This window comes from Olea europaea, chromosome 15 (genome assembly GCF_002742605.1).
Source record: "Olea europaea var. sylvestris chromosome 15, O_europaea_v1, whole genome shotgun sequence".
Taxonomy (NCBI): Eukaryota; Viridiplantae; Streptophyta; class Magnoliopsida; order Lamiales; family Oleaceae; genus Olea; species Olea europaea.
In genome coordinates this window covers 26,978,430-26,994,029 of record NC_036251.1, presented here as the reverse complement: position 1 = coordinate 26,994,029, position 15,600 = coordinate 26,978,430, and the positions used below count along the sequence as shown (strand labels likewise).

At 39.6% G+C, this 15,600-nt stretch overlaps 1 protein-coding gene across 1 annotated transcript; it reads right to left on the bottom strand.

The window, feature by feature from the left end:
* Positions 1–377: 377 nt before the first annotated feature.
* Positions 378–1,615, bottom strand: LOC111411483 (3-hydroxyacyl-[acyl-carrier-protein] dehydratase FabZ-like). The gene is made up of 3 exons (XM_023042007.1): positions 1,383–1,615; positions 647–791; positions 378–452 (listed from the first exon to the last, which is right to left on the bottom strand). The coding sequence occupies exons 1-3, from the start codon at positions 1,613–1,615 to the stop codon at positions 378–380; spliced, it is 453 nt and encodes a 150-aa protein (XP_022897775.1).
* Between the last annotated feature and the right edge of the window lie 13,985 nt (positions 1,616–15,600).

The following is a 15,600-nucleotide window of genomic DNA, read 5'->3' as shown; positions in this document are numbered from 1 at the left end:
ACAGTTTTTTTTTTTTTTCTCAACTTTTTTTTTTTTTTTTTTTTTTTTACCACGGGTGTCCGGGCCAACTTAAATAAATAAATGAAATTCTATAATTAATACATTAAAACTTTATTACACGAGTCTTTTTATCATGTCAATTTATATTTTATTTTCAATTATGTTAGAATTTAATACATAAATGTACTTTGATTGTTTGATTATTCCATTTTGAATTATCAACATATTTACTGAAAGATTTAGTGGAACAAAACCCTTTTAGTTTATAGTAGTTTTGATGAACCTTGACATTCTAACCAATTCTACTAAGACATCTTTATTGTGTATCAAAACCAATAAAAGATGCATCATTTTTCTCATCCAGTTATTCTTTTAAACTATATAATGGAGTACAAGGATGTTGCAATAAACAAAAGTGTTCTCAAATCGGAAAAAAGGAAAGAATCTTTCGTCTATGTATATTGAGAACGTTTTCGAAGTATGAAGACTCAGGGAAGATTGTAATGCGGGGAAATTCTTACCTGTTTACCTTGTTTTAAACACTTCTATTCTTAGTTAAATAATACCCCCATTGATTTGAATTTCTGGCTCAGCCTATGGCCCATGCACAACAAAGACTGTAGTTATAATAACTTGAATTATTTACCTCAACCATGAGCACACCTGGCATAATTGGCCTCTCAGGGAAATGCCCAGGAAAGAAATTATCATTTATTGTCACATTCTTGATAGCCACAGCGGACACCCCAGGATTGTACTCAACAACTCTATCTACCAGCAAAAATGGAAATCTACATCCCAAAGCAAAAAACAAACAGAAATTAAAACCAATTATGTTTAACCAAAAAAAACAAAAACAAAACAAAACAAAACAAAAAATCACAAGAGACTAGTAAAGAGTAAATTTAATAAACACTCATTAAACTTCGAAAGTGTTACTACTTACTCACTCATTTTAACTTATTACCCAATGCTCACTTAGCTTTCCATATAATTACCCATTAACCACTCATTTATCTCTCATCGCTCCAAATAGATGGAAAAATACGTGTGTAAACAGAAATCAAAGTGGCAAATACATGTCATTAAATCTTGACAACCTGGAATTTCTCCTCAACCATTTTCATGACATTTCTCTCCAGTAACCCTCTCCTGAACTCAATGCATTTGAAATCAAATTTCATTCTTTAAAATTGGCCCCCGAAGTCAGCGTGGCATTTCTAGCATCCATTTTTTCGACAGGTGACAACAGTACTAAGATATGGGCAAGTAGCATCATAGAGTGGGTGCACCGTCGGCCGGGTCATTGTGTTCTGTTCGGACATTTTACCATCTAGCTGTTGTAGCTCTTCTTGTTCATATGCAAGACAAGCAGCCTCCACACGCTAGGCGCCTCTACCTTCATCCGTGCAGCCTCCACTAGGTGCACCACCGACCGGGTCATTTTCTCATTGTGACCCACTGAATTAATGGGTCGACAGAGGAGCTGAGGGCCGGTGTCTTCTAATTGGAATTTCTGATTTGTGGGGTATGGAATTAGGCTTTGAATTGGGGATTTTGATTTTAAGGAAGATAAAAGCATGTTTGGTCGGAGGATTTTTGGTGACATGGACATGGTTAACTCCGTTAGCACGCCATGTAGGATTATTTTTCCATCCATTTGGAGAGATAAGAGTTAAATGAGTGGTGGACGGATAATTATATAGAAAGATGAGTGAACATTGAGTAACCCATTAAAGATGAGTGAATGTCATGAGTTAGACTCTAAATTCAGTTCCTCCTTAACCGTAACTCGTGGAAGTTGATCTCAACTAAAGTGAGCTGAATGTTAACCAATTAAATGAAGAAAAAAGGAAATTGGGATGGGAAAAAAGTTTGTAAAATTGAGAAGAGATGAGAGATAAAATGAATTGAAAATTCAATCCACCATTAACTGAAATTGCATAACATAATTCGACAGTCCATAGATCTTCGCACATGGATGCATATATCACTCATAGTAGAAACTGTGTTCCGTAAGAATGAAGGCAGCAAAAAACGTTTTCTAACTAATACATTTATTTGGAGTAAAACGACACCGTTTGAATTAAACACATACAAAGCCATTGTATTTGAAATTGCAGTTAACTATGTTGGTCCTTCTTCCTCCAATCTGGTTTTCTTCTTCCCCTTCGTTGTTTTGTTCTTCCTAGGCACATAACAACCCTCCCTCTCACCTTGATCTTGTCCCCAAGATCTACATATAGGAATCTGGAATTTAATCCAATCTGAGTCTTCCCAAGTCATACTGTCTGGTGGAGTACCTGACCAATGTATAAGCCATTGAAGTGCTGTGTGTTTCTTGTGGTTCACCAACCTGGACTGCAAGATGGCAAGGGAGTAATGTTCTATCTACAGTGGTCGAATTTCAGGTAGTTGCAACAGTGGCATACTTTTATCACCCAGCTTGTTTTTCAGTAGTGTCATATGGAAGATTGGACGGACTTTTGAACCTTTAGGTAATGCCAATGGTAGGCTATTACTCCTACCTACTTAATAACCTGATATGGGCCAAAACACATACCACTTAGTTTATGGTCAGCTATGTGTTCCGCTGACTTCTGTGCATAGGGGTGTAGCTTCAGAAAAACCCAATCACCTTCTACGAATGACCTTTCTGATCTAATTTTATCAGCATAAAGCTTCACCCTTTTACTTGCTTGTGAGAGGTTTTCCTTTAACTGTTGGTTTAATTTGTATCTCCACGTCCCTACCACCAGCCTCTTTATTTCAGTTTACTAAATAAAAGGACATATATAAGGTCCGATCCTAAATGGTTGTTCCTCTTCTTTCCATGGAATATGGTGGTTATGTGACCTAGGAGGGGGTAATTCTGTTGGTTCTTCAAACACCTTTGGAAATTTGTGAATAACCTCCACTATCTTGTTAGGTATATCCCCACCTTTCTCCTCTTTGATAGTGTATAACTATCCCACTATCCCATAATAGTCCTTACCTAACATTTTCTCTATCCCTTCTATTCCCATCATTTTGACAAGATGTTTTGAATTTCACTCTTCAAATCCCCCACTTCATTATTATTCCTGAATCTGATACACCCATTTGCATAGTCAAAGTTGATTGGACCAAATTTGGTCATCCAATTTACTCCTAACACCATGTCACTTCCTGCAAGCTTAAGTGTTTTGAGATTGTAAAGAAATTCCCGGCCTTGTACATTCCAAACCATTGGCTAACATACAGCGTTACTTTCCAGTTTTTCACCATTGACTACCCTAATGATCACTTGGTTGTTCCATCAGTGGCATACTACAATTCGCTAGTTAGTTTCTCATCAAAAAAGCTATGGGTATTCCTATTGTCAATCCAGTTGGACACCTTCCTCCCTTTGATCACTCCAGGAACTCTAGTTTGGTGTTTCCACCTCCCAACCAATGAATTAATGGATATCTCCATGATCTCCTCACTTCCTGATTCAAAGCCTTTATCTTCATCTGTTCCCAGTTGTTTAATTTTGCTAAAGGTCTCAACCACATCTTTCCCAGTAGTTTCTGAAAACATCCTACAAAGCTCCTCAGAAAACAAGCTCCAGTCTGCTTCAGGTTGACTGGCAACGAACCCATCAAACCATATATCTGCTTTCCCCTTCAAGTACTTCTCCGCCATTCCTAGCCTCAGTTCATCGAAAATCTGGTGGAGTTCGAAGTATTTTATGGCTTCCCTCGGCCATTCTCTAGGTCCTTCTCCCTCAAAGTGTGGGAAATCAAATTTAGGTAGATTAGTTCCTCCCCTGATTTCACCTCTAGCACGACTACTATTCTCTTGACCACTACTTCCTTTTATGGTTAACATACTACCAGATCTCATGTTAGTCATGGATCCTTCCATGCTCTCATTCTCCTGTTCAGTTTCAAAATCAGCAGTCATTTGGGCCATTATAGTCACTAATTTTTCATACTTTTGATTCATGTCTCATACAGCATCCTCAATTTTTTTCTTGCCTATGACAAAGTACGTGAAGTGTTTGCTCTGAGGACTCCATTCAGGCCTCCAGTTTGCTGGTAACAGCTTTGAAGGCTTTACCCAGATTTGCAACCTCTAAATCCAGTTTCTACAAATGGTCATCTACAACTTTGGCCCGTGTATCCATGGTTTGTAAATGCCCAATATAATACGTTTGCTCTCTGCTCAGATGCCATTTTGTCACGAGTCAGACTCCAAATTCAGTTCCTCCTTAATTGTAACTCAACAGAAGTTGATCTCAGCTGAAGTGAGCTGAGTGTTAACCAATTAAATGAAGAAAAATAGAAATTGAGGAGGGGAAAATGGTTGTAACATTGAAAAGAGATGAGAGATAAAATGAATTGAAGAATCAATCCACCAATAACCGAAACTGCATAACATAATTTGACAGCCTACAGATCTTCGCACATGGATGTATATATACACTCATAGCGGGAATCGTGTTTCACAAAAAGGAAGGCAGCAAAGAACGTTGTCTAACTAATACATTTATTTGGAGTAAAACGACGCCGTTTGAATTAAACACATATGACGGCGTTGCATTTGAAATGGTAGTTAACTCTGTTGGTGCTCCTTCATCCTCCGGTCTGGTTTTCTTCTTCCCTTCGTCGTTTTGTACTNAGAAGGCATAGTGACACGCTAAACTGTGAAATTCTTGTAAAAAAAATTTCCCCAATTCATAGCTAGTGCTAATTAGACCACAATTTTAGCCTACATTTCACCTTCAATTTTTAAATTGTTTTCAAAAACTCCTTTTCAACCATAAATTTCATAAATTTATAATTTTTATTAATTATTCAATCACACATCTCATCGACTTTCATCAAAATTTATTTAAAATTTAAATTTTAGTTACACTAAACAAGACTAACTAATTCCTGCTTAGCTAAACTTTAATGGCGTGAAATTGGGCTAACCCGGTAGAAAACGGGCATGTAACGACTGGCCCATTATGGACCAACTTACATAAATGTGCAAGGACAAAAGTCCACAACTACAAATTTTAAGAATATAATTTCAAAACTGACAAACTTGTAAAACAAACTTTTAAAAATCAAGTGTCCCATTCATAACCTTTGATAAAATATTGTAACCTATAATTGAAATTAGACAGGTCACAATCGCATATCACATAATTTATGGGTCATAGTCACAAATCACACAATTTATGGATCACAATTACGTATATTAGTCACAAATCATACAAATAATAGTTTACAAATATTTATTAGTCATAAATCACATAGTCAAAGATTGTTCTTACCTCATTCTACCCAACACCACCACCACCATCTTCGACAACCTCCTCGATGAAAAAGAGAAAGACTGAGAAGGAATGTGCTCGTTGGACCCACATACATTGTAGCGCCATCGCACCCAGCCCAACATCACTTCAATATCTACCAATTGTTGAAATGTTGCATCCATGCAGCTTCATCACCAACTGTAACACCACCACCAAGCAACCTTTAAATTTACAACTATCATCCCTATAGTGCCACCGTCAATAGTAGCATCATCGCTATGTAGCAAGTGTGATTTCGCTTCATTTGTAGCTTCAACGGCAAAATCCTCCCCTTGACCACACTACAACGAGCTTCTTCATGTAGTTGTTGCCACCCAAGTCGCCACTTTCCACAGCCACATGTGTAGATCTGATTTTGGTGATAATTGGAGTTAGTTTGTTGGAAAAACCAGTGGACCACATGTTAGATTTTATCATGATCTACCATGTGTGAATAAACAAGCAACATATAGATCAAATGCGAAAAATAAATAGCAGAAACTAACCTCCAGCCATTGATCTTCAAAATACCAAATTTCAAATTGTGTTTGGTGCTTCCAAATGTTCAAGACCTCTTTGCGATGGTGCAATTTCGTGAAAGTCTTGACTCGGGGACCAATAACACTACTTCCTTTATAAACTCCTTCCCATCAAAGGAGATACGAAATATGAACGGTTAGGAAAAATGGACGGTTATGAGATGGTGTTTAATATCCAATAAATGAGGGAAATGATGGACCATTAAAAATGCAAAATGTTTACATTCTCCCACGTGGTCCATACAGTTCGCTCGATATAATATCCAAAATCCATCAATTCTCACTTTCAAGAAACAAAAATACATGAATCATGGCGATAGGATCCTCTAAATACAAGTATTATCTTACATGTATCACAATGTATCATGTCTCTTAAACACCCGCTCATATAACTTAATGAATAAACCCTATGTTTATTCTAGGTCCAAACCTCAATGATATTTCTCAACATTAATGTGTACACAAGGAAAACCAAATATGAGAAAATATCACAAATAGAGTTTCATCAATTTAATCATTGGTTCTTATAATGAAAATTACATAAAGGAATCAAATCCCATTTTATCCACATGATCCTTAAATCTTAATGGTGGCATGTCTTTTGTCAAAGAATCAACAATCATTAATTCAGTATTAAAGTGTTCAATGACCACTTCTAGATCACCATTAAGAAATGTCATTTTCACATCCATTTTTTGTGAAAAAGTTTCAAGATCATTTTCGGCTCCAACATTATAGTCTGATTCTTGTAGATACACAGCATAATCACTAGGTATTGTCGATTTCCTTATTCTAGTAAATCTCCTTAATGTTGTATCAACATTTTTCCTAAGGATCATGTTGTTCAACAATTTCAGGAAATTTTTGAACATCTTGATCCACTAGATTATCATCAGCAGCTTGTGAAACTTCAATGATTGATTGTCCAACACCTGTTTGAACTTGAGGGGTATTGTGAACGACAATCAATCTATCACTTAAAGTGGAAAGTCGAGCATCAATATGATTCTTTCAGAACAATGCCTTGGAATCGATCGCTCCAACTAATCAAGTCATTCTCAAGAAACTTCGCATCTCTTGACTCCATAGTCCTAGTGCTATAAGTTGGACAATAAAATATGTACCCTTTAGACCTTTCAGCATATCCAATGAAGTACCTGTTGACCTCCAAAAATGGCTCCAACGGGTTCCCTAGTCTCGTTCCCTCGAAACCTGCGCAAGTAGCACCCCTGTCAAGAGGCAAAGGCAGTCGAACTAGAAAAAGGTCCGACGACCATTTTCACTCCAACGGTCAAGTCAATGGTCGGATGGAGATAGATATATAGAGTACAATAGTATGGAGATGGGGATTTGGCTAGAGAGTGTAGAACATATCTTAATTGTGTAAGTGAATCCATATATATAGAAAAATGGAATTGAAATGGGCCACACGGGTTGGTGGGCTGAAGTCCAAGCGTAATAAGGAGGTGATCATATGAACATAATAATAGGCACTTTGGCAAGAGCCTCGACTGAACTCCTTAGGGCCTCGGTGGCACCTCGGCTAGCCTCGTCAAAGCTTCAACTTTAGGGCCCAATTCTAATGGGCCTCATTTGAGTCCAATAAGATGGCCTAATATGAAACGGTAATTTATACGCGTAACAGTAGTCCTCCCCAAGTCCGAGTCGTATTATTTATATACGGGTCGGACTTGAAATATAAACTGTCACGTAGGCAAGGTCTTATAGATTGCCTCAGAAAGATGGGTAGCTCCAATAAGCGAGGACTTACTAACTGCCTTGAAAATATGCATCGATCTCGAATAGGCGAGGACTTAAGAATTGCCCCGAGAAATATGAGTTGCTCCAATAAGTGAGGACTTACGAACTGCCTCAGAAAATGTGTGGGAATCAGAATAAGTGAGGACTCACGAATTGCCTCGAAAGATAAACTGCATATATTTTTTCGAAATTTCGGCAGCATCTCCTCTGTAATTTGGACTAAACCAATCCTTTAATACAATACAATATATCCACAACACATATACCAAATAAATTTGGGGTCCATTCGCCTCTTCAAATGCTCTTAACTATAAGGTGTGACATATCACATTTCTCCAAGATATGTGCAGAAGGTCTGTCATGCGTTATGGTAAATCACGTGCTCGCACAGCTCAGTGTATCAGTAATGATATAATGAAGCAAGCAACATGATGTTGACAATAAAACGAAAATGATGATAACACAACATACGTACTGGCTGTGATGAAAATAATGTATGACATGCTAGCAGTGATATGGCATTCATGCTTGGAAGCAGTAATGTGATGTGTAAGCTAGCAGTAATATGCAGTCCCTCAAGTCCGAGTTGTATTATTTATATGCGGGTCAGACTTGAAATTTAAGCTGCTGTGATAAAGTTGATGTAGAGACGATGCTCTGAATGCAAGTAGCATAGGCAGCAGAGGTGATGCGTTGGATGCAGAGGTAATGCTCTGATTATAATAGCAGAGGCGATGCTCTAGATGTAGTAGCAGAGGCGATGCTCTAAACTGAATATAAGTAGATGTATTGATACTGAAGCATACTGATGTATATCAACCGTTGACTTTTTAAGATCAGCTGAGTGTATGGTTGCTGCTGCGGTTGTAGGTTCAACTGTCTCTACCTAAGCGCTGACTCATAGGATGACGCGTGGGAGATGCTGAAGCTTGTAAAGCTGAAAGTCGGGACGCATTTTCGACTGAGGTGCTGAAGCTTCGATGCTACTTGAGGAAGGAGCTCATCTGTTACCGATGCGCTGACCTACAGGAGATAACGCGTTGAGAGATGGCTAAAGCTTTGTAAACTTAGGAGGGAACGCAGAGACCGAGGTGATGACCCACAGGGGACTCCGCGTCAGGTGCGTCTAAGTTTCGTAAAGCTGAACGAGGAGCTCATCTGCCACCAGTGCGCTAACCCATTGGGACGACGCATTGGGAGATGGCTAAAGCTTTGTAAAGCTTAAGAGGGAACGCAGAGGCCGAGACAATTACCCACAGGGGACTCCACGTCAGGTGTGTCTAACTTTGTAAAGCTAAGGACAACATCTGGTGAGACAGGGGATAGACGTCCCGTGAGAAACTCGAACTATCGGAGCCATAAGCAGCCTCGAAATGTAGAGGACTTAGAACTCTGCTCGACAATAGTGAAGCGAGGAGAGCACATCTCGCGAAGCCAGGGATAAACATCTGGTGAAGTGTCAAACTATAGGAGTTTATAAGCTGACCTCAGGTAGACGAAGGCTTAAAGCTAAGCTCGACGATAGCGAAGTGAGGAAAAGCCATCTCGCGCAGCCAGGGATGAACATCTGGCAAAGTGTCGAACTATCAGAGTTTTATAAGCTGACATTGGATAAACGAGAGCTTAAAGCTAAGCTCGACGATAATGAAGGGGATAAGCATTTCATGAAGCCGCAAACTATGGAAGTCTTATATGCTGGCCTAGGATAGACGAGGACTTAGAGCTAAGCTCGACGATAGTGAGGCGAGGCATACTCATCTGACGGGGCTAGGAATAAACATCTGATGAACTGTCGAACTATCGGAGCCTTATAAGCTGGCTTCGAATAGATGAGGACTAAGAGTTAAGCTCGACGATAGTGAGATGTGAGGGATGAGCATTTTACAAAGACAGGGATAAGAATCTGGCGAGATGGGGAATAAACATCCCGCGAATAGCCCACGAACTATCGAAGTCTTATAAACGAGCCTCGGATAAATGAGGTCTTGCAGCTCGGCTCAACGATAGTGAGACGTGAGGAATGAGTATCTCACGAAGCTAGGGATAAGCATCTTACGAGGCGGGGAATAGGCATCCCGCGAATAGCCCTCGAACTATCAGAGTCTTATAAGCGGGTCTCGGATAGACAAGGTCTTACAGCTCGGCTCAACGATAGTGAGAGGTGAGGAATGAGCATCTCACGAAGCCAGAGATAAGTATCTGGCGAGATGGGGAATAAACATCCCGTGAATAAAGCCAGGAAAGACTCCTTTTGTAGGGGCAAACATGTCTGGCGATTTGCCTCTTCCTTTTTTCATGGAACGAGGACTCCAAAATATACAGTCTCTTCCTTTATTCAAGGAAAGAGGATTCAAAGATATTGCATCTTCCTTTATTCAAGGAGCAATGACTTATAAAATACAACAAGGGATAATAAGAAATCCATAATTTAGGGCTTACCTTGAGCAATTAGCATGATCAATGGGGCTGTTAAATAATAGAGAATCAAGCTACATATTTTGTTGAACACTTGGTGTTCATGGTCGCAATTTTGAATTTTCTGCACAAGTTGTAGTCTATGGTCAAAGATAAACTGCATATATTTTTTCGAAATTTCGGCAGCATCTCCTCTGTAATTTGGACTAAACCAATCCTTTAATACAATACAATATATCCACAACACATATACCAAATAAATTTGGGGTCCATTCGCCTCTTCAAATGCTCTTAACTATAAGGTGTGACATATCACATTTCTCCAAGATATGTGCAGAAGGTCTGTCATGCGTTATGGTAAATCACGTGCTCGCACAGCTCAGTGTATCAGTAATGATATAATGAAGCAAGCAACATGATGTTGACAATAAAACGAAAATGATGATAACACAACATACGTACTGGCTGTGATGGAAATAATGTATGACATGCTAGCAGTGATATGGCATTCATGCTTGGAAGCAGTAATGTGATGTGTAAGCTAGCAGTAATATGCAGTCCCTCAAGTCCGAGTTGTATTATTTATATGCGGGTCAGACTTGAAATTTAAGCTGCTGTGATAAAGTTGATGTAGAGACGATGCTCTGAATGCAAGTAGCATAGGCAACAGAGGTGATGCGTTGGATGCAGAGGTAATGCTCTGATTATAATAGCAGAGGCGATGCTCTAGATGTAGTAGCAGAGGCGATGCTCTAAACTGAATATAAGTAGATGTATTGATACTGAAGCATACTGATGTATATCAACCGTTGACTTTTTAAGATCAGCTGAGTGTATGGTTGCTGCTGCGGTTGTAGGTTCAACTGTCTCTACCGAAGCGCTGACTCATAGGATGACGCGTGGGAGATGCTGAAGCTTGTAAAGCTGAAAGTCGGGACGCATCTTCGACTGAGGTGCTGAAGCTTCGATCCTACTTGAGGAAGGAGCTCATCTGTTACCGATGCGCTGACCTACAGGAGATAACGCGTTGAGAGATGGCTAAAGCTTTGTAAACTTAGGAGGGAACGCAGGGACCGAGGTGATGACCCACAGGGGACTCCGCGTCAGGTGCGTCTAAGTTTCGTAAAGTTGAACGAGGAGCTCATCTGCCACCAGTGCGCTAACCCATAGGGACGACGCATTGGGAGATGGCTAAAGCTTTGTAAAGCTTAAGAGAGAACGCAGAGGCCGAGACAATTACCCACAGGGGACTCCGCGTCAGGTGTGTCTAACTTTGTAAAGCTAAGGACAACATCTGGTGAGGCAGGGGATAGACGTCCCGTGAGAAACTCGAACTATCGGAGCCATAAGCAGCCTCGAAATGTAGAGGACTTAGAACTCTGCTCGACAATAGTGAAGCGAGGAGAGCACATCTAGCGAAGCCAGGGATAAACATCTGGTGAAGTGTCAAACTATAGGAGTTTATAAGTTGACCTCAGGTAGACGAAGGCTTAAAGCTAAGCTCGACGATAGCGAAGTGAGGAAAAGCCATCTCGCGCAGCCAGGGATGAACATCTGGCAAAGTGTCGAACTATCAGAGTTTTATAAGCTGACATTGGATAAACGAGGGCTTAAAGCTAAGTTCGACGATAATGAAGGGGATAAGCATTTCATGAAGCTAGGGATAAGCATCTGGCAAACTATCAAACTATGGAAGTCTTATATGCTGGCCTAGGATAGACGAGGACTTAGAGCTAAGCTCAACGATAGTGAGGCGAGGCATACTCATCTGACGGGGCTAGGAATAAACATCTGATGAACTGTCGAACTATCGGAGCCTTATAAGCTGGCTTCGAATAGATGAGGACTAAGAGTTAAGCTCGACGATAGTGAGATGTGAGGGATGATCATTTTACAAAGACAGGGATAAGAATCTGGCGAGATGGGGAATAAACATCCCGCGAATAGCCCACGAACTATCGAAGTCTTATAAACGAGCCTCGGATAAATGAGGTCTTGCAGCTCGGCTCAACGATAGTGAGACGTGAGGAATGAGTATCTCACGAAGCTAGGGATAAGCATCTTACGAGGCGGGGAATAGGCATCCCGCGAATAGCCCTCGAACTATCAGAGTCTTATAAGCGGGTCTCGGATAGACAAGGTCTTACAGCTCGGCTCAACGATAGTGAGAGGTGAGGAATGAGCATCTCACGAAGCCAGAGATAAGTATCTGGCGAGATGGGGAATAAACATCCCGTGAATAAAGCCAGGAAAGACTCCTTTTGTAGGGGCAAACATGTCTGGCGATTTGCCTCTTCCTTTTTTCATGGAACGAGGACTCCAAAATATACAGTCTCTTCCTTTATTCAAGGAAAGAGGATTCAAAGATATTGCATCTTCCTTTATTCAAGGAGCAATGACTTATAAAATACAACAAGGGATAATAAGAAATCCATAATTTAGGGCTTACCTTGAGCAATTAGCATGATCAATGGGGCTGTTAAATAATAGAGAATCAAGCTACATATTTTGTTGAACACTTGGTGTTCATGGTCGCAATTTTGAATTTTCTGCACAAGTTGTAGTCTATGGTCTCAAGATATCGATAAAGAAGGCAAATTCTCTTCAAATTTCTTGCGTGGTGTCAACTCTGTACACAGTTTAATCTCCAACTAGACAAGATTAAAATATAAAATTCAATCGGTATGACTCCAATTAAACCATGCAAAACAAGCAGCTTGTGGACTTTGACCAACCGATGATTGAGATGGGGCATGAGCGATGTAGGCCATAGTTTTAATTTATCTTGGCAGCATGTATTCATGTCTATTTAAGATATTAAACATGCATATGCCCTCATTAGGTGAATGTAAAATTCTTGCTGGTATTGGATATAAAAAATATGGTTCAATGAAGATGTAATATATATCAAATTGGTGTGATGAATCATGGGATAAAAGATAGTTGAAGATGCACCCTCATCACTTTTTCAAGGAATAAAAATAGCTAAATTGGGCTATTCATTTATACACATCCACATTAATTTTTGAACATAATTGTGTTCCACATTAATTTTTGAACATAATTGTGTTGCCTAACACATCTAACGCCCTAATTTGCAATCTGATTGAAGTCTCCAAAGGGTCCAAGTTAAATAAATCCTAAGCCCCATTCCATATTAAGGTGGCCCAAAATAAAAGGGCTGCACAAATAGAACGAGCAAAGCACCAAGCCCAACAAAAATCATAAGATTAGGGCAGCCTAAAAAGTAATTAGTGGCAGCCCATGGAAGTATAACCATAATATGTCTTTTCATTAACTCAAAATTCTAGAAGAACCGTTGCCCAAAAAAAATAAGTAGAAAAATCATCTAATGGGCCTAAAAGCTTTGGACAAGTTGAGTAGTAATGAAGACCAAGGATGGAAAATTAGATTAGCCCAATATAGAAAGTCTAGTGGCAATTAATTTGGCATAGAAAGGCCCGAGAATTTTTTTATTTTGTCTAACAAAGAATGTTGGGCTAGATGAAAATAATATCCAAGTTTATTCCACAATATCCAATGGCCCAAAAGTCCAAAAGTTGACTCCACGGATTTTTTAAAAAAAGGTTGAATCCCAACCTTAGGGGCCCCCACCGACCCTGCCCTGGGCCATCGTGGAGGAGGTAAATCGCAGGATGTGCCTTCCAGGAGCCAGGGTGGAGAGCACATGAATAGGCCAAGGCTGTTAACCCATATGGTAACTCCCGCTTGCAACAAAGCCAATTCCACCTTGCGGGGAATCGAACTCTGCACACTGTCGCGCTGAGCCCTATCCGCCCTCCCCTTTGCCACTGGGAGATATGCCCTGGGGGCGGATTTTTTAATTTGATTGATGAATGATAATAGCTTTTGACTGGAACACGTAAAGCAAGTAAAAACAGGCTTACAAACAGACTGACGTGGCATTTGCCAAAAAAAAAAAAATCCATTTTGAAGACAAACATTACGCACCAGTCACCACTCTTCCACGACTTCTTGCTCCGGAAAGATGAAAAATCCCTAAAATCAAACTCTATGTATGTCTCCGATGTTGCTGCATCTTACTCTCACCGACGGTGTCGCCGTCGTACCACCGGTCGCCGTGAAAAGGAGGGGCCAAAATTCGTTCAGAATTGTTCAAATATCCGAAACACCCCTTCATTTCCTTCACCAAATTAAGCAACAAAATCCATTTGAATCTCTGTAGAATTCTAATTGCTGCATACATCATACTTGTTGTTTTTTACTTTCTTTGTTTATATCGTCAATTTGTTTTTAGTTTCTTGGAAGCATTCGAATCAATGGCAGAAATAAAAGACGACCACGTAGTCAAAATCCCAGTCAACAAAGAGCATCAACAGAAATAAATATGTGCCATGAACATAATTTCTGCAATCCAACAACACCAATTAACAGAAATCTCTCAAAGTCCTAGCCATTTCTTACTTCTCAAGCTTTGGCGAAGAGAAGACGACCTATATGGCAGGAGAATAGCCATGAAAGAAAAGAGAATGGATTCCATCAAAAGACGACCTATTTCAGAATTCGGATATTTAGCAAGAATTCTGTGAGTTCATTGAATTTCTTCCTAGATATCACTCAATCTTCCCCTTCAAAGGTTCTGAAATCTGAACAGCCTAGCTTAAATCTTTTGATGCCACCAGATCAAAGGATATTGGAACTCGAGAAAGAGTGCAAACCCGAGCATTTTTCGGCGAACAATTCTTTGATCAGTTATTCCCGAGATACTGGATTGAGTACTCATGATATTGCTACTGAGGGAGATATTGAAAGCATGAATCCATTTGAAGACCTTGATGGTCTATCATTTAGTCTTGATATTTCAGATTTTGATTCATTGTGGAGCTACTGAATTAAGTATACAGTATGATTTTTTATAGCCAAAATTAGTGCAATTTAATCCTCTTTTTCCAATTCAGTATTTAGTCCATGGAAGAAGAGTTTTCTGTCAAAGAATAACACAGTAAATAAGCAATCTTTTCCATCACTAATGAATTAGTAAATAACGTCACTAAATAACTTAAGTGAAACAAATAGTTAAAAAATACATCATTAACAACAACTACATGAAGTGTGATTGAAGTGCTACTCGAAAAGGCTATAGAACATGGTAGAAATCAGCTATTGAAGTGTCGTCTGAACAAGAAACGCAGTGAATTTATTGTTTGCCTCAAAGCTTGATTTCAATTTTCGCTAATTGTTGCAATAATCAACATTATCAGTAGCTCAATGCTTCATATTTTGCTGGCATCGGACAGTTAAATCCTGTCTGGGAAACCAAACCCTAAACCACCGTAAGGTCCCTGTAGAAAACTCCTTGAAACACCAATGGTGGCGGCGTTGTAATGGCTGCATTTTTCTTGATCCGATGAGTACCACAGCCAGTCAGCCATTAGATGTATCTGAAATGGCCATCGGAATTGACTCGACTTTGGTAGAGTATTGCTCTTAAGCCTGTTGAACTTGCATCGCATCCTTTCTTTGCTTTTTAGTCACCTTGTCATCCAAAATCGTCCCCATTACACTAGTATAACCCTTTGAATCAATCTACACAAT

Coding starts and splice junctions, on each gene's coding strand:
- LOC111411483 (XM_023042007.1), bottom strand. CDS start 1,615: ATGTCCATGTCACCAAAAATCCTCCGACCAAACATGCTTTTATCTTCC. Junction 792..1,382: donor AAGGTAGAGGCGCCTAGCGT/GTGGAGGCTGCT, acceptor TTTGGGATGTAG/ATTTCCATTTTTGCTGGTAG. Junction 453..646: donor CAGGTGTGCTCATGGTTGAG/GTAAATAATTCA, acceptor CAATATACATAG/ACGAAAGATTCTTTCCTTTT.